Genomic DNA, 19,906 nt, shown 5'->3' on the forward strand with positions numbered 1-19,906 from the left:
AAATATAATGTTTCTACACACATTTAACAACTTTTGGAAAGATTGAAAATCTATCTTGAGCTAAAACTTTAAAAATCTCTCTCCAATCCTCACTTGTGCCTTGATCTTGAGTAAACCTATTTGAGATTGGATTAGGCTATACATGTAATCTTTCTTGAGAGAGTTATTTGTGCTACAAGTTGTTATCAAGCCTATTAAGGGGCTAAGCTTAGTTGTTCTTCTTCTTCTATCAATCATTGCAATGCGGGAGGGCGCTGTAATTAAATCCCTCGGAAGATTGTAAGGTGCCTTGGAGCCGGGTGTTATGTAGTCTTCAGATAGTGGATAACCTCAAGTACGACCTTGAGAAGAGTGGATGTAGGCCTTGGGTTTGAAGGCCGAACCACTTAAAATCTTGGTGTTCATCTTTCTTTTAGTACACGCCTTTCTCTCTCTCTCTCTTGATTATTTTGATTGTGATATCTTTACTTGAGTGAGATTCACATATAACCTATCTTGGATATTTGTTGGTTTGCTAATTTGGTTCATTCTCTAATTAATCAAATATTTAAAACTAAAGCTAGGTCTTGAAATCATTCTATCATCACCACTAATATAACTTGATTAATTGGAGTAGTTTATCTTTGGTGAATTGGCAAAGAATTTTAAAAAGGGCAATAGTTTTTATAAGACAACCAATTCACCTCCCTCTTGGTTGCCAAACCCTAGGTTTTCAATTTTGCTCTCAACCTATCTAGATTGGTAAGAGAATTATACTCGTTTCCTCCACCAGATTGAGAAGTGGGATTGTGCTTGCATTTCCTGTGAAGTTGGGATAAAAATTCGAATGCTACAGAAAAGCAATAGTCAGAGTCACCACCTAGGTTAGGGCCTAGGACCAGTAATTAACTATGTTTAAGCATGGTCTCGATAGAAACCTGAGTAAGGGATATGGTTATATTTGGGGGGGGGGGGGGGGGGAAGGTGTTAGGCACCCCTCTAAATCCGGTCACTTTACTTGACTTGGCGGATATAAGAAAACTTAAGCAAAATTTCTCTTAAAACCCTTGTTATGATTATGCTTATACCCAGGTTGGGATTTAAACAGAAAATGAAGAAAACTAGTTTTTAGTCCCAACAGCAAAGGGAAGAAGATTTCTGCTATATGACCTCGGGCTATTGGATCCCCAAACCTTATAGCTACCTTCACCCTAATCGTAAAGCGATAAAGAAGGTAGCAAAGAAATGAATTACCTAGAAATTGGGAAATCTGCTATATGACCTGGGGCTACAGGATCTCCGAATCTTTATAGTTATCCCCAATCTATGTGAAACACAGTGTAAATGACAGAAAGTAAATGATGGAAAGTAAGGAAACGAGTTCAATTCTCTCCGTTTTTCCTTCACCTTAGGAGCATCAAGCTCTCTTCTTTATCTCTCACGACCTATGGTGGGGCCCGAGATAGAGTGATGGGATACAGAGAGAGAAAAGAACCCTAACTGTGAAAAATGAGGGGATTTAGGCTATAGGGTTTGGGGCCAGTGGATCCCCAAGCCCTACAGCTACCCACTATCGATTTGTAATTGAAATATGGAAAGCTATAAAGAAAGCGATAAATCTACCTAGGGATTTGGGAATCCCTTCGCTTCTCGATGGTTGAGTGGGTGCCGCTCCGATTCCTCAAAATTTTGGCAGAGTGTTGAAGTCCCGTGGTTTGGAAGAGATTCTGAAAGAAACTGGGTGGTCATAGGTGACTATTCCCAGTTTCGATGGGAATCTCTAAAGCTTCTCTAACTTTCTCTCTCTTTTCCTTGGTGTTCAAAAACTAAAAAACCAAGAAAATCAAGAGGGAAACTAAAAAGGGGTGGAAATTTTGCCTGGATTCAAATGAGGCCGAATGCCTCTATTTATATGAAAATCTGCGATTTTAGGAAAATCTGCGATTTTAGGAAAATCTGCGATTTTAGGAAAATCTGCGATTTTAGGAAAATCTGCGATTTTAGGAAAATCTGCGATTTTCGAGGTCTCCAAATTCACGTGGGGGGCTCCCATGAATTGGGTTCGGTTCCCAACATTGGTTTTTGGTTCCCGAAAGTGGTTCTCAGTTCCCAAAATTGGTTTTTGATAGCCAAAAAATGGTTTCCGGTTACCAAGAAGTAGGTTTCGGTGGCCAAAAAGTGGTTGGTAACCGCTGCCATGTGCTAACGGACTTTTGGGTTGGATCTCTGGGATTTTGGTTCGGCAAACTCAAGACTCGGTTTAAATACTTTGGTGGACTCGAGTGGCTTTAAATACGAGCTTGGTTAAAGGGATCACCAGTTTTTTCGGTGTCCTCTTGTTTTGAAAACTAGAGAAAGATAGAGAAAGACCAGAGAAGCTTCGGGAGTCATCATAGGAGTCATCCTTGTGGCTACCTATCATTAGTACGATCATGACAAAATGGGGTTTCTACAGAATTGTAATAACCTTTGATAGCTCTTTAAAATAATAAAAGACAAGATGAGTTAGTGCAATTATCAAAATATGGTAGTGCTGCTACGAATAGCCTTTTTTCTGATATTTTTTTCCTCTTTCTCTCTTTATGTGGACGAGTGACGAATACTTGACTAGTGAGAATATTAAAAGCTTTTTAATCCTAGAAGCACTTGAAAACTATACTATGAGTTTATAAAAATAATTAACAAAGAAGTGGGTTGCATATATCAATTCTAAATAGAAATTCAAATCCAAGGTGCATTTGACACAAAAAGATTTGGAAATCTTGAATTTCAAAACCAAATCCTACCAAATAGAACTATTTACAAATCAGTGGATTTAAAAATTTTGGACATAAAATTCAAAAAATTCAAAATCCAAATATAAATATGAGGAATGATAGAATGAAGGGCGCCCTTGCAAAAATCAGCTCTAAGGGCACCCCTATTGGTGGATTTTTGCAAAGTCAACATGTTTTTCACCTTTTTAAGCGCATTTCCACCTTTTTAGGCTCATTCTTGAAAAAAGTGGAATGCGCCTAAAAAAGTAGAAATGCGACTAAAAAAGTGAAAAACGTGATGGCTTTGCAATTATCCACCAATAGGGAAGCCCTTAGAGCTGATTTTTGCAAGGGCGCCCTTCATTCTATCATTCCTCCATAAATATAGTTGAAACTGTAATAATTAACGCTTCATAAATTTATAATCTCTTATATCTTATTGCTTAGACCAGGAATCACCATGGTTTCTATACTAATAATTTACATTCTCTTATTTCTAATACGCAATACAAAAATCAATCGATATAATATATAAGATAACACTTTCATAGGAAATATCTTCAAAGTACATACAAGTGAACATTAACATTGTTCAAAGTACCTGCTGTATGCAGCTACATATATATCTGATATTTTTCAGTCTCTTCAGCAGAGTCTGTTGTGGTGGTCATCGCAGCCATGGACTTTGGCTTGGTAGTGACAACATAACAATGGCATATTCGTGCAGGGCAGCAACACTGGACTCTGATCTGGCAGTGGTAGTATGAGTTTACCGTTTTTCCTCTTGCTAGAAAGGCATGTATAAAATCCGGTACGCTAAAACTATAGATATGGCAAAGACAAAGAGTTGAACTAAGCAAGTGCCACATGGCTAAGGGTAAGAGGGGTTGATGGACACTGTCGGTGTTGAAATCCACACTATCTCTCAGGCTAGGTGGTCCCGCGACGAGCTTAGCTCCTTCTGACGACCTGTGGTGTGCGGACTCGTAAGAGGGCCCAGAGCTTAAGTTAGGACGTGCACCAACAATAGGAACCGATCAGAATCAAGAAGAGCAGAGAACAGAGTTGAAGAGTGGTGAATGTGTTGTTGTGTCATACGTACCTTGGAGTGCAGTTCCTTTATACGAACTTGAGTCATCGACACTGTAGGAAACTTGCCGTTCTTTGAGTCTTTATGATTGGCCGACATCCATAAGAAATTAGTTCCCATGTTTATCTTCGCCGCCAACGAAGTTGCCTTCTAGGACTTGGTTTAGGGCTTCTGGAAGATGTATGGAATGAACTCACTAACCCTGGCTGCCTTTAGGGTGTCCTTGCACCTCCGAACACTTTTGCACCATGTCTGTGTCTTTTATTGGTGGTCCGATTTTTACCTTAACACACACAACCTATAAATTAATTAATATTCTCTATTACCTTCTATAAAAGGATATGATAAAATTGCACCCCCTGCAAGATGATTCACAACCCTTTTACACATCAAAAGGCGTTAAAGTCTGCCACAATTCACGTTCAAAGGGGTGTGAATCATCCTAGAGATGATAAATCCGCACGCCCTATAGGATGATTCTGTTACGGTGCTAAGTGGGGGCCTGCCTAGGTATGGGACTGGGTGGGACCCAGCCTGATATGGGACAGGTTTAAAGGGCCTTGCCTAATGTGTTCCATCAGCTTTGGAGCTTTTGGCGTATCGGTAAGGTACCTAACATTTGGTATCACAGCAGCCACCACGTCCTATGTTCGAGTCACGGAAGGGACGACCTGTGAAAAGGGCAACCTGGAAAAAAGGCCACAGTGAAAGCGGTCACAGAGTGGGCCGCCGAGGACGGCGGGTGCGGTGGTGGTATGTTACAGCCCTAAGTGGGGCCCCACCTAGGTATGGGACTGGGTGGGACCCAGCCTGGTATGTGACAGGTTTAAAGGGCCTTGCCTAACGCGTTCCATCAGCTATGAAGCTTTTGGCGTATCGGTAAGGTACCTAACAGATTCACACCGCTTTTACACATCAAAAAGCATTAAAATGCCACAATTCATGTTCAAAGGGGTGCGAATCATCCTAAAGGGGTGCAAATTTATCATCGACCTATATAAAATATGGCCACAAACAATATTAATTATTTGAACGGAATCTAACGAGAGTATCTAAGACTAAAAGGCCCTTAGAATATCAATTTGATTTGCCTCCAAGTGATACATTCATCCCCATTTCTTCCTTGATTGGAAACGGATTAGCCGTTAGTATATTAAATATTGTGGTCATCCTTTGCATATGAATCCTTCCTTTCAGAGAACCTCTTGAGGATGACATGTGATGACTTGTTTATTTAAGTAAAGTTTTATCCACTTTTTTGGCAACTATAATAAAAAGATAGCCTTACAGCGAGGCACTCACCCAAAATGTCTCTCCAATTATTTGATTGGATTGTGACCATTATCCAATCAATGTGTATCAATTATAACCAATCTTACCCAAAAGTGGCCCCTCTAGATGAACGGTCCAGATCTCTTCCACAACTTACCCCCAAACCAAATTCCAGTCATCGAAAGTAGACCTAGCAAGCGGGTGGGCCAGGCCGGGTTTGACCCGACCCGTACGGGTCCGTCAAACGGGCCGGGTCAAAATGACCAGGAAAAATTTACGGGTCACGAATCTTGGACCTGCACCCAGCCCCTATGGGGTCGACCCGCGGGTCACCTGTGTTTTTAGTAAATTTTTGTTTTTATTGGCTATTTGCTAGCCACCTCTCCAAAGTAGAAAAATTACGAAAAAATTACATAAAAAGGGTATCTTTATATGATAATTACGTAAAAAAACTTCAAAGAAGAAGTGTAGAAATATGATAATTATGGAAAAACTACTTTGTTTCACGTCTACAGGCACTGGCGGGTCCGGGTGGACCCGCCCAGTTTTGACGGGCCAGGTTGACCTGCAGGGTAACTTAGAAACGGGTTACAAAATGTTGACCCGAACCTGGAAATTACGGGTTGGCCGGGTCGACCCACTCGTCCGGATCAATTCTTGCCAGGTCTAATCCAAAGTTAAAAGACCAACATCCATATCCATTCGACATAGAAACACCACCGACAGCAAAATACACGGAACATTATTAGGGCAAAGATAAATTCGCACCTCAGTAGGATAATTCGCACCCCTTGAATGTGAATCGACGTTGAAAAAGGTTAAAGTGTGACGTCAAAAAGAATTAAAAGGGTGCGAATTTATCATGTCCCTATTATTATCTTTCGCCAGCTTTCCCGTAACAAAAGCAACCGTATCAATTACGCCGTTAGTCAAACAACCGTAATCCATTACGCCGTTATTTGCTTCCCTCATTCCACGCAACAACTTACAAAGAGAATAAAAAAAAGGGCAATGATTATTTCACCCCTTTCTAATACAATATTATTCACCCCTTATTTTTCAAAATGGACTGTACAGCCCACACCACGCATGATCCAAACCGTCCATTTGATGGGCCACAATGTAAGTAGGTTGTGCCCCAAAAATCATTTCCATAGGATGTTCCTAGCCCTCCGATCTAAAGAGAAACTCCATATAATTAAACCTCTATAGATTGGACGGCTAGGATCATCCTATGGAAATTATTTTTGGGCACAACCTATTTACATTATGACCCATCAAATGAACGTTTTGGATCGTACTATAGCGTGGGCTGTACAGTCTATTTTGAAAATTAGGGGGTGAATATTGTAATAGAAGGGGGTGAATTTATCACCGCCTAAAAAAGAAAGAAAGAAACCCATTATAACTTACAACTGTCAGTCGATGCTTATTCAATTCCCCTCATCCAAATCTTCCTAGTTTTGCGCAATCTCTCCCTATTTATCATCTATAAATGCCTCCTCTCAACCCCCCTTTTTTCCCTCATAACAGCCCCACCGTTCTTCTCCTATCCCACATTTCTCCTTCCCTTTTTTTTCCATGGGGTCAGAAACACAGAGCATACTGGTTACCGGCGGAGCCGGTTTCATCGGTACCCATACCGTACTTCAACTTCTCAATGTGGGTTTTAAGGTTGTGATTATCGACAATCTTGATAATTCTGTTGAGGAATCCGTACAGAGGGTGAGGGAACTAGCCGGTACCGATCGGTCACGGAACCTTCAATTTTATTTGGTATGTGTTTCCAATTTTTCCATGGATTTGTTTTGTTTCTGTTTGGGGTGAAATTAGGGGTTTTTTTTTTCCCGTTAAACTTGTGTTTGATTGCGTGGCAGGGAGATCTTCGGAATAAGGAGGATTTAGAGAAGGTTTTTTCTCAAACAAGGTTAGTGGTGGGGATTTTTATATGAAAATTGGTATTTACACTCTTCTTTTAAATTTGTTTTTCATCACCTGTTGTAATTACTAGTAGGATGTATCATTTTGTGGAAGTTGTTAAAAACAAAGAAAGGGGTGTATCTATCAAAACAGGAAGGGTGCAGATATCAGCTTTTTTTTAATCTGATTGGGAAGGGTTGTGAAACCTTGGTTTAAATGGACAACCGAGTCAAGTCCTGGTTACTGAGTCTGGTTAAGAGTATTAGATGAGTCTGCCTATTTCAATTTGATCGGGTTGATATATTCAATCATTTTTTAATATAAAAAAGGGAAATGAAATCAGCACAACTATGTTTTAATAATTGCACAAACCTAGTTTGTCTTTTCTTTTTTAAACTGGCTTGTGATAGCTTTTTGAGAACTGTTAATAAAAGACAAGATGGGGTTAGTTTAAATATCAAAAATTGGTTGTGCTGATGTCATTTCCCTTGTAAAAATGAGAATTTATATGTAAAAATTACATGTTTTTTAATTTTCACTTCCCCAATATTACATACATACATATTAGATATGGGCTTTTGACTAGGTAATGACAGTAAGTTACTAAAATGATAGTAGAGGATCTATTTCAAAAGATTCACCTATTGGGGGTGTCATATGGGAAAGGCACAAATACTCTTGTTTACTTTTCATCCTATCCTCCCCTTTCGTTTCTCTCTTCTTGCCATCCTAGTTGTTGTGCTGCCACCCTCTTGCCTTCGACATTCTTGTTGTCGGTAGAAGTGGACTGGGAATCGAAGGCGAGCATCCAAAAGAGTACTCATAAATACACTAGAAGAAGAAGAAGAATCAGCAAAAATTGGCTTAAAATAGAACAACGGGCAAAATGGCAAAAACTTGGCAAATGATAATCGATGTCATACCTTTGCTTGTAGCCTTTTGCTACTAAGCGAGCTTTATACTTTTCAACTTCTCCATTTGCATTCAACTCTGTTTTGTATAGCCACTTCCCAATAATAGTCTTTTTAAGTCATAGGGGTAGTAGAGTTTTACCCCATCAAAATCACTCAAGTTCTTTTGAGTTATGAGTGTTTTAAATTGGCCACAGACATGTATTACAAAAATTTTAAGTGGAAAGGGAGTCTTTAACTCAACAGAGGGTATTTTAGTCCAAAAGGTTGTTGTTTAGGATTTTAGAACTTTCTAGATCTCTTTCTTTTCATATAAACATGTAGTCCCATGTCACTTTCCTTTTATGGATGGATGGATGAATGGATGATTAAATAAATATTTTGAAAGCTTTTTGTCTTGTATGGATGTGATGTTTGCTCTTCAGGATGTGACGCCTTCATCATGATGCCTCGGGATTGCTAGTGTAGTTCTAACATAACCTTTTTCTTTAGGGTGTGAAGACTTGAATATCCCTTAGTGTGAAGCCTTGGGTCTTGTTGGAGTGATGCCAACAAAATTATCTTAATCTTCTTTGGTGTGATGCATTTGGTTCTGTTGGTGTGACTCCAACAACTATTCTTTCTATTTGATCTATCTAGGGTATTACTTCTATTTTCTATTCAGTTCTCTTTATCTTCAATTCCAATCCCTAGTTCTTTCTTTTCTTCCCTGTTGAAGTATAGATGATCAAATAACACCTACTCTAACACCTTAAGTTTATGAAGAAATTGGTTGTTTCACATGGTATCAGAGGATTGCCTCATGATAGGTCCTAGGTTCAAAACCCAACAACTCCTTGATATTAAAAATCCACTCGTAGGGCCAACCCAAAAGTGGGGCCACATGCGAGGGGAGTGTTGAAGTATAAATGATTAAATAACACCAACTCTAACAGCTTAAGATTTTGGAGAAATTGGTTGTTTCACATTCCCTACCAATTCTATTAGATCTATAAATTTTAAGTCTTATAATAATTTTCTCATTGATAACCCCTACCAGCCTTGTTACTGTTAATGAAAATTTCATATAAGATCTGAGCTGTTAGATCTATTCTTTAGTTACTGGGTGATTCCAAATTGTTCAAAATCTTATTAAGCTCAACCGGTCCAGATTCAGCCATATTGTAAACCCAGCACAACTGAACGTGGTTCTTCGCACAGATTCTTGACTATGACCTGTTGTCATCTAGGTTCAGATCTTGCAATTTTCTATTAAAAAATAATTTTCATAGTTGGTCCTACACCAATCACTCTTTGAAGTTTCACTTTTTCTTTTTTCCTACATAGCCAGTCCCTTTTCCTATTAGTTTTACACTCATATCTAATCTAACTAGCTCTAATCCAACTAGCTCTACCCTTGTTACCCATACATACTATCCTAATCTTACTTCCACTTCTTTATTATCTTACCATATTAAACCTTGTTTGGGTCGTAGTTAGGTATCCAATTTTCTAGGACATATTTGATTGAGATCTGATTTTTATTTATTAGATAACTATTTTCTGTTTTGGGAATTATTGTAAGGAACATGATTTAGAGGAGTTCAGCTTCTTTGATGATTGAACTCTTAAGCTTAGCATTTCTGTAAAAAACCTTGTTGTATTTGATTATTTATGATATGTTTATACTGATTTTGGTATGCGTGTTGCCGTTTTATTGAGTTAAAACCTATATACAACTTAACTCAACTAAGCCTTTGTCCCAAACTAGTTGGGGTCCGTGAGTTAAAACCTATATATTTCTCATTAATTACTGATGAGGATATACTGGGCTTGAAGGATGAAATAGTCCTCGTGTTGAAAGTCCTCGACATGAGGGGACGAATAAGCAATCTTCTGAGGATGAGCACGATGAAACCATACATACTTGATGGGGGATCATGTGGGGACAGTTTGTGTGACTGATCCTGTGTAGGGTAATTCAGTTCATTAAAAGTCAAACTCCCAGCATCATCATGTGTATCTATAGTCAGGACTGCTAGGAGATTTGACTTCATCATTGTTTTTGTTAATAGATTCTTCGATGTGTCCCATTTCACGTCAGTTTATATAGCTAGGTTCTCTAATACGTCTCATTTCTGGATAGGTTTATGTAGCAAAATACGGCTAATGTTTCAATTTGGTAGCTCATACCACTCCCAATTAGATCAATAGACAGAATTGATCGGTCACAACTTAGGGCATCTCAGGAAGTTCTTAGTTGGTGATGGATATCATTGATGGAACTTCATTTTATCCATGACAGAGTTTACATGCTATAGTTCTATGACCCATCCCTTTGATACCATATACGACTTTCCCATTCCACACTTACTAGATTGTATGTCTATATTTTGTCCTGGGAAAGGCATTGCAGAGCCAGGCACCTTCGTCTATTACAGTATATCAAGGAGTTACATCGAGAGGTGCTAGACAACTTGCGACTGAGTATTGAGGGGAATGAGTTTGCTACTGATCAGTTTCAGAGTCAACACTTCTACAACATTGGGCCCCTATTGATGACATTCCCTCGATATGATCGAGTCTTGGTTGGAGCCGGTCATCATTAGTGCCTTCTTTATAAATAATCAGGGATTGAACGTTCGACGTCAAGGTTGACGAACATAGATGTAGGATCGTGGCGCTACCAAGTTTCCCAAAACCAATTAGTGATGGGAAAGGCGCAACCATTATGTTTATTGAGTAGCACCCTAGCGAGGCGGGCCTTAATCACATCGTGGTGCGGTCTAGGCCTTTTGACATGGGGGCATCACTGGCCTCATAAGCCAACAATCCCCTCTAGCGATGAACACATGCAGTCTCGAATCCACAGTCCCTCACTCTGATACCACATGTAGGATCGTGGCACTACCAAGTCTCCCAAAATCAACTGGTGATGGGAAAGGCACAGCCATTATCTTTACTGAGCATCCTAGCGGGACAGGCTGGGTTGAACACACCCTAGTGCGGTCTAGGCCCTTCGAGCATAGGGGATTCGTTGGCCCCCGTACACCAACAAATGCCTTGACCAATTGAGCTAGGGGCTCAATCCCTTCATTATCAGTGCCTTGGAGATTTGCCAAAACTTATTATCATAGTTTTGTCACATTTTGGAGTTTATGCTATGGCGCGGTCATAATATGCTTGAGTGTTCATGGTTGGATGCATTGCACTCGCGGTGACTTCGCGAGGATATGATATAGCATGTTGCAAACTTTTGCTTTCTACGAAGTCGAGTTCTTTCTACAAGGGAAATTGATATGATATGTCATCTTAGTCATTATATTTAGGCATTTTTTCTTCCAATTGGACTTGTGTTATTTTTATGTAGGATTTATTTTGATTTAGAGGAAGAGGGTGAGCCTTGGCGCAACGGTAAGGTTGCTCCATTGTGACCTGGTAGTCACAGGTTCGAGTCACGGAAATAACCTCTCTGCAAAGCAAGGGTAAGGCTGCGTACGTCTAGCTCTCCCCATACCACGGAATGGCAGGAGCCTCGTGCACTGGGCCACCCTTTTTTTATTTATTTTGATTTAGAGCATTTATTTGACATAGATATGGGGGATATCCATATCAGCCTATGACCCACCATCTCTCTTTTTCCCATGGCCCCAATTACCATCCCCCTCCCCTAACACACACACACACACACACACACACACACACACACACACACACACAGCCATCCACCCACCCACCAAAAAGTGTTGGCTCCCCTCTCCGCCCTTCTCCTTCGATTTCTTTTCTCCTCCCTCTCTCTCACTCTCTATATCTCTCATTCCATTCCTCATCCTCCCTTCATGGTAAATGTATCCACCGCGTCTTCCTTCTCCGTTTCTTCTCTCCCTTATTTTCCTTCCGCTTTCTCCCTTTTCCCCTCACCTTCAACCTCCTCTCTCTCACTCGATCCTTATCCCTCTCAAATCATTTTCTCCCTCTCGTCTTCTCTCTTATTTCTACCCCATTTTCTCTCTTTCCTTCTTCACGGTTACTGTTGGGTTCGTAGCTGCGGTCTTTTATTTTTATTTTTCACCTTTCTTGATCTTGATTCTCTTTTCTTTCTCTCTCTATCTTGGTTGGCTTGCTCTCTTCCTCCTCTCGAATAGTGCCAGCAATGGATGATGAAGGCTTGAGGCCTGGCATGCCATACTAGGTACTAATTTCTATAGCCTATTTCCCCAACATCACCCTTTGTACCTTCATCTTTTCTTTTTTCCTACATAGCCAATCCTGTTTTACACCTAGATCTAACCCAAGTAGCTCTACCCTTGTCACTCATACATGCTACCCAGATCCTATTTTCACCCTCTTATTATCTTTAGCCTATTAAACCTTGTTTGGGCCACAGTTATGTGTTTTTTTTAGTATATCTGATTTTCTAAGTCAGATTTGATAGAGATCTGATTTTTACATTATATTGCAGTTTTCTCTCTTGGGAATTACTGTATGGAACATGATTTTGGATGGATTTAGTTGATTTGATGGTTAAATTCTTAATCTTAGCATATCTTTGAAAATCCTTGTTGCATTTGATTATTTATGATATGCTGATTTGAGAATGCATGTTACTGTTTTGTTGAGCTAAAACTTAAAACCCTTATTTTGCACCTAAACTAGCAGAAATTAGCAGAAAGTCATCCACGATCTGCACCATCCATCCTAGTCATGCTCTTTCTTCTTGTGTATGGTCCTTCATTTCCTCACCTTCCCTTTGGCTATATTAGGTCAAGAAAGAACAATGTGCGAAGTTATTAGGATTCCTACATAGGTAGTGGTTAGGAGAGAGTTTAATTGCTCGCTTAAGGGGGTGTCGGGATTTTAAGGACATGACTCTTATTAAGGTGTTAAGGTTTATAGTTTCCATAACTAAAGGATTTACTGGGGATTATCATTCGGGAAAAAGTATCTACTGGGGATTGAGGAGAATTGTGGGTAATTTAGGGTCAAATTAGGGTTTCTAGAGGTTCTCTACCCCACATGGGAGTGTGGCTATAACATTATGAGATGTGGCAAATTGTGAAGAACCATTTGGGGAATATAGTAGCTTCTTGGGGGTTTAGTTAGGATCCAAGGGGGAGTTAGGGTTTTGAATCTTGATCAACATGGCTCTGACAAGGTTTTAAATTTCGGTTTCGGTATCAGTTTCGCTCACCACCAAAATTTTTGTTTCGGGCCGAAATTTTGGCCAAAATCATGTAAAATTATGATTATGATTTCATTTTTTTTTTTTTTCGATTGAAATGTCTAAAATTTCGGTGTAAATTTCGTGATTTCAGTGGAAATTTTGGCTATTTCGGTGAATATTTCATTAATTTCGGTAGGAATTATAACATTTCGGCGGACTTTTTAAAAATTTTGGTGGATCTATTTAAAATTTCGGTGGAAATTTTGTAAAAAGGGCAAATTTCGGTGACATTTGGTAACCGAAATTTCGCCAAAATCTTGTAAGGAAACGACTTCATGTAGGGCCGAAATTGAAATATTTCGGCACAAACGAAATGTTTCGGCCGAAATTTAAAACCATGGGCTCTGATACCATGAAAAAGCTATCTCAATCAAATATTATCAAGAAGAGAAGGGACAAGAGGTAAAGCGAAGAATTTTGTGGGGTTGTACTTTTATTCATTTGGTTATAAGCACACTTTAAATAACTTATATATAGTTAATTGTAAAATTATCAAACTACCCTTAATGAGACGCATGATATTAGTGTGTGTTATTTCTAACAATAATGACATTTTGACAAGTGTCAAGTTCTTATAAGGGGTTAAGGATAAAATGGCAATTTCAAACTCAGAAGGGTTATGGAAGGAAATTGTTTTGAAGGTTTGGTCAAAGGATCAAAGGCAAGTGAAGGTTGGGTTAATTAGTCCTAAAAAGGTGAAATAATTAAAAAATTCCCTACATAGAAATAGGAGATCATAGGAAGAACAAAATGTAATTCTTTTTTAAGAAACAAATCCAATACTTCCAGTGATAATTTTGGGTTCAATCTTGGTGGATTTCTAGGTTGTATACTGGAGATTATCTGGTCCAAATAAATTCCTCCAATGTTTACAGATGTTGCAATGCGGATTCTAAGTTGGGGTATTAATTCAATATGTTTTTCTTATCATCTTGGGACCAAATTTGGAGGGTCAAGTGTCTTAATGAGGGAATAAATTGGTCTAAGGATCCCACTTGCCACTATTGAATATCTCACTTGCCACTATTTAGGTGGGCCCATGAAGTCAGAAAATAAGGGTCCTTCAAATTGATGTGGATGCATGTTACTATTCACAGCACTGCTCACAAACTTAGCTACTTCTTTTTGCTTCTAACGGAAAACTGAAGAGGAAGAACTTGATGAACACTGAAGAATATAACGATTAATGAAGAAGCTTTGAATGGAGATCAATAAATAAATTTGAAGAATACGATGATGATCGGGATTGTTCCTTGTTGATTTTACGAGTTACCTTTTCTGTACATGCTATTGAGTCTGCTAGGTTGATAGTATCAGAGCATTTGAGTGATATTAATGAAGGTAAAGCTTTTGGATCCATTATCTTCTAAGATTTTACCAATTTTTTTCCTAAAGGAAGATACGTTGGAAAAATCGTTTATTTTTAAATGTTATGTTGGAAAAATCTTGAACAAGAACTTTTGAAGATTATGAATGTCTGCCTTATGAAGTAGGCATGAAACTTTACACCATTTCAATGAATTTGTTGAGGTCTGACCTGTTGAAATAAAGTTGCCAATCTGAAAGAACTCAAGGACAAGTTCTTTCCAACTGGGGGAGATTTGGTGCAAGTCAAAAACTTGAGGGTCCTTCAAACTGATTTGGTCCTTCAAACATTAGAGTAATTTTTATCATAACGTGAAATTTCTTATTTCTTAAGTTTAATCTTTTGAAGATGTATTCTCAATAGTTATTCTACTAATTACCATATTGGCATTACCATAATGTTTAATTATGAGATTTTGCTTTTGGATGCTTCAATAATCATGACAATGGCTTTATTAACAATGAGACAGATTTGATGCTGTAATACATTTTGCTGGCTTAAAGGCTGTTGGGGAGAGCGTCGCGAAGCCTGGTCTTTACTACAACAACAATTTAATTGGCACCCTGAATTTATTTGAGTTCATGGGAAAATATGGCTGTAAAAAGGTTTGCTATTATCAATTTAATTTGATATGTTTCTTAATTATTTGCTGAATCTTGTCAATTAAATTTCGATGTTTGAATCTTATCAATTTAATTTTCCATGTTTTATAATTATTAGCTGAATCATGTGCAATCTATCTCTCCCATATGGAAAAACATAGAGATGCCCTTCTTTTTGAACAAACCACACCGCTGAAACTTAATTTTATGAACTTATGGAAATGGTTGTTCATTTCCCAATATGATGGAACATTAGTTCCCGTATTGTGTTTGTTCTTAGTTTTGTAAATGTTTCATCTCAAATATAACATTGATCAATCAATCCAAATTTGATACTTCCTTTCTGGAAAAATGCTGTAAATTTCTGTGCCCCAACACATGTAATAATCAGTGACCTTTCGTTATGTTATTGATGAATTGGCAATGTTTATACTGTCTTTGGAATACTTGCACACATCTTTATGATTCCCAGTTTGAAAAAAAAAAAACAATTGAATTTTGGTCAATATTTAAAATAGGGAGATGGTATCACTACTCACGTGTTTTGCTATGGATCCAACTCATCTCTAACATGTCGCTGAAAAGATTCTAAATAAAGAGATGGATGAAATAGGCAAGGGTCAAAATATTATTTCCCTTTAAAAGGTCTTTGGAATTTATTAACTTTTCTACAATTCCCACGTTGATGAAATGTCAGAGTATTTATCAACTTTTATATTTTTATGCCCATAGCTAACAATCCCCACAGCATTGCAGTGTTTCTTTATATATCTAGGCTTGGATCATTGGATACCCATGCTTGTAACTATATCATTTCAAGTAACATCCATATTTGTGCATATTTTGCATGCTGCCATCCAAAAAAATAAATTAAAAGTAGCATGCTTGCACTTCATTTACAATTCTATATTCTGCATGAATGGGCATTTCCTCTAGTAAGGGATACCCTCTACGTATCAAATAAAGTCATAGTTGGCAAGTTAGGAAGAAAATTACCCAAGTATGCCTTACCAGGGCAAGTCAAAACATATGGTCCACCTTGGGCATAGTGCTAGTCATCAAATCAAGCAAGTGCAATGAACCCCAAAATTAGTACTTTATCTGCTAAGGAATTTGCATGACGATAAATATGGAGGTAGGAGGAGCAGGAGTGGGCCCTATAATTTTAAGAATATTTAAAAAACAACAAAAATCTGTGACCTTTTTCCTACCCATTTTGGAATCAAATGAAAAGAAGCATAGATAGAAGTACAGTCATACCATGGTATATGTGTTTTATCACTATAGCATCAAAATGGTTCAGATAATGAGTCTTCGGATTCAGAATAAATGCATAATATGAATCTTAGGTTCCTTTCACCATATTAGCGGTTCTTTAGTAAGCACCAAATTCTTTTTCCCTTTGTTCCGACGCATACTTTTGATATGTTTCACAGAAACTTCTGGACAAATTTTTATAGTTACTGTGATGCAAAATGTTGAATTTCCTTCATTTCTCTTCTACTCTCTCTCTCTCTCTTAGTTTTTTGAATTTAAGAACCAAGCATTAATGAAAACCAAGTTAACTTGTTCAAGTATAATGATTCTCACATCAAAAAAATTTGAACTTCAATTTTTAATATACTTTTATGAGGTATTCCTTCTTTTGTCCACTGACATGAGCTTTATGTTTACAATTTAGATGGTCTTTTCGTCATCTGCAACTGTTTATGGCCAACCTGAAAAAATTCCATGTGTTGAGGACTTCCAGTTAATGGCAATGAATCCTTATGGACGGACTAAGGTTAGTGGAAACTACAAATATGTGTGCATATTCTGTTTTTAGTCTTTTGTTTGGGCATTTGTTCTCACATATCAGCGCAGTTCCTAATCCTCCCCTGTAATTTTTTGCTACTAGCTTTTTCTTGAAGAGATTGCTCGTGATATTCAAAAGGCTGACCCAGATTGGAGAATTGTATTACTAAGATACTTCAATCCTGTCGGAGCTCACATAAGTGGTCAAATTGGGGAGGACCCCAAGGGTATTCCGAATAATCTGATGCCTTACATCCAACAAGTAGCTGTTGGTAGATTGCCTGAGTTGAGTGTATTTGGTTATGACTATCCAACAGAGGATGGCAGTGCGGTATGTAGTTCACTGTGCCTTTTCTCATTATATTTAATGGTTTTTTTTCTTATTAGTTGGGCTAGATCTTCTCTAGTGGATTGATCCTATTAGCTGTGCGCAAAAAACAATTTGAAATTTATCATTTTCTTGTCACGTTTTTCCAAATTTTGAAGGGAGACTCCTAAATTTACCAGAATTTAACAATTTTTCCATGTGAAAATATGAGAAAGATTTTGTTTATTGTATAGAACATTGCTTCAACTAATTTACTCCTGCTTTTATTTTTAGAAATTATGTATAACTATGTAAATAATAAGGGTAAAATGATTGATCATGTTGTGGTACTGATAAATATTGTGATGAGCAGATTCGAGACTACATCCATGTTATGGACTTAGCTGACGGTCATATAGCTGCAGTTCAAAAGATATTCACTACAGCTGACATAGGTATATTATTCCTCAACACATAAAGCAAAGAAGAATTATATGGGAACCAAATTTTAAAAATGAGTGTGGAAACCAACAATCCCTTCAAAATGGGGGAGGAGAAAGTAGGGAAATGGGAATCTGAGATACAGGAACCTGGCCTCTTATAATTGGTTCTCTGGCTTCCCATTTGCCACGTGTTCCCTCTGGATTAGAGGGGTTCTTCATTGGTTCTCCTCTTGGTTCCCGTATTACAACTCGTAGGGGCCGTTTGGATGCAGGGAAATTTTATCTTGGAATTTTTTTTATGGCAGCTGAATTTCCAGCGTGTCGCTAACTCATTTTCCATGATTTTTTTTTTTCAAATTAGAAAATTTTCTCTGTTTTATTGGAAAATTGCAACACCACACGATCCTGGAAATTTCTTTTTCCATATTTTTTTTCCTACATCCAAATGCTCCTTAAGATCAATAAAAAGAACAAGATCTATATTAACATGTACCGATTTAAAATTTCTATTGCAAACAGAAATTTGAAATTGGAACATGTTCATATGGATCTTGTTCTTTTTCTATTTCAAATTTCTATTGCAAAAATAAAAAAATGAAATAAAAAAATTCTATTGCAAACACTATATGTTTACGATATAGAGCACCCATACAAACGAGACTATATTGGGTTGCAGGTTGTAGAGCCTACAATCTGGGAACTGGGAAAGGCACATCTGTGCTTGAAATGGTTGCTGCATTTGAGAAAGCATCAGGCAAGGTGAGTATCTTTCATGTTGTTTACAGTTTCTGGTTAAGTGGTTAACACCTGCTCATGAGTATTTAGTTTTATCACTGAGATTTCTTTCCTCAGAAAATTCCCATCAAGTTATGTCCAAGGAGGCCTGGAGATGCCACCGCTGTTTATGCTTCTACCGAACGGGCTCTCAAGGAACTTGGCTGGAAGTAAGTTTGCAACCCATAAATTGTTAGCATGAAATATATATTTTTTTGAATGGTAAATTGTTAGCATAAAATATGTTTGTTCTTTTATCATGCTTCTATAATAGGTTGGCTGTGGCCTTCCCATTAATGACACAGTATTAAGCGTGCATTAAAGTACTGGGTGATACAAATTTCCATTACAGAGGGAACCAGTGACCTTGTGTTGGGGAAGGGTTTAACTGTGAGGAATGCTTACTATGAGAAGCACTTGGAGTCTATTTGGTTGCACAATTTCCGGGGTTTATTAGGTGTGTTAGTTGGTTTTGATTGAGGTGCCATGTCATCTCTTAGTGGTGTTTAGTTGCAAGTTTTGATTCAAACTACTAGGCTATTACTTGTCTTGTCTCTCCCTTGTCTGCTCATGCGGCATGACTTTTGTCCTCAAACAAACAACGTCAAAAAAGAAGGTTTTTTTCTAGTAAAGTCTTGTTAGTTATCACTTTTCTTTTCTCCCTTCTATCTCCATGCTGGTAATGACACCCCTACTGCCTCCTTATTTTCGTAATGGCACTCCACACAAGGAAACTACTTTAGTTGACAACCAAACACTACTCACCACTATCCTACAAGGAGACTACTTAACTACTATTACACCTGTTGATTACTTAATTTCTTATTCACCACTACTCTACAAGGCAACTACATGCAACCAAACCGAGCCTTATTATGGGAGAAACAACTTCATTCATTGCATCAAAATGACTCATTGAGTCCTGCTTCCCATAGTATCACTTCCTTTTAATCTGATTAATGTTAGTTGTTCTTTTACCTTTCATAGATTGATTTGTTTTCTTGCATTTGCAGAGCAAGATATGGAGTGGAGGAGATGTGCAGAGACCAATGGAATTGGGCAAGCAAGAATCCATGGGGGTACCAGTCCCAAACATAAAATACCAGTCTTTTTATATGATGGCAGCTGGTATAGACACCCTTAAAATTATTCATGACACCCACGTCAGTTCGTCATATATTTAAATAATTAACTGCAAATCATATAAGACACTCACACAGTGCAAAATGTGTAATTTATGAGTGTCGATACCAATTCGGTCATATAATTTTTAAGTATGTATTTTCAGTAAACAAGGTACAAGGTGCTTACCTACCAAAAAAAAAAAAAAAGGTACAAGGTGCTCTGTACTGCTACGTTGAACCTAAACTTTGATCTCTAGGGTTTGCACATATGGTTTCTATAATTCATTATGGATAAATGTCACTAAAGCCAAATTGGGTTTTAATCAAATGATGAGTGATGAAAACAATTTATCCCCAAACTTTGG

The 19,906-nt window shown here is 38.0% G+C and overlaps 1 protein-coding gene across 1 annotated transcript; it reads left to right on the forward strand.

The window, feature by feature from the left end:
• Nucleotides 1-6,531: 6,531 nt before the first annotated feature.
• On the forward strand, nt 6,532-19,808 carry LOC143883668 (bifunctional UDP-glucose 4-epimerase and UDP-xylose 4-epimerase 1-like). Its single transcript, XM_077386998.1, has 9 exons — nt 6,532-6,873; nt 6,975-7,024; nt 14,967-15,102; nt 16,781-16,882; nt 16,997-17,224; nt 17,574-17,655; nt 18,320-18,402; nt 18,496-18,587; nt 19,431-19,808. Exons 1-9 carry the CDS (start codon nt 6,679-6,681, stop codon nt 19,513-19,515), a joined length of 1,053 nt encoding a protein of 350 aa, XP_077243113.1. The 5' UTR covers nt 6,532-6,678; the 3' UTR covers nt 19,516-19,808.
• Nucleotides 19,809-19,906: the final 98 nt, after the last annotated feature.

This window comes from Tasmannia lanceolata, unplaced genomic scaffold (assembly GCF_043159265.1).
Source record: "Tasmannia lanceolata isolate RefF3 unplaced genomic scaffold, GAP_Taslan_0.1 ptg000008l, whole genome shotgun sequence".
Lineage (NCBI taxonomy): Eukaryota > Viridiplantae > Streptophyta > Magnoliopsida > Canellales > Winteraceae > Tasmannia > Tasmannia lanceolata.

What these genes read in the sequence shown, in the direction of transcription:
- LOC143883668 (XM_077386998.1), top strand. Translation starts at nt 6,679, where the DNA reads ATGGGGTCAGAAACACAGAGCATACTGGTTACCGGCGGAGCCGGTTTC. An exon ending in ATCCTTATGGACGGACTAAG is followed by an intron (nt 16,883 to 16,996) that starts GTTAGTGGAAAC and finishes TTTTGCTACTAG; the next exon opens with CTTTTTCTTGAAGAGATTGC. An exon ending in ATTCACTACAGCTGACATAG is followed by an intron (nt 17,656 to 18,319) that starts GTATATTATTCC and finishes ATTGGGTTGCAG; the next exon opens with GTTGTAGAGCCTACAATCTG.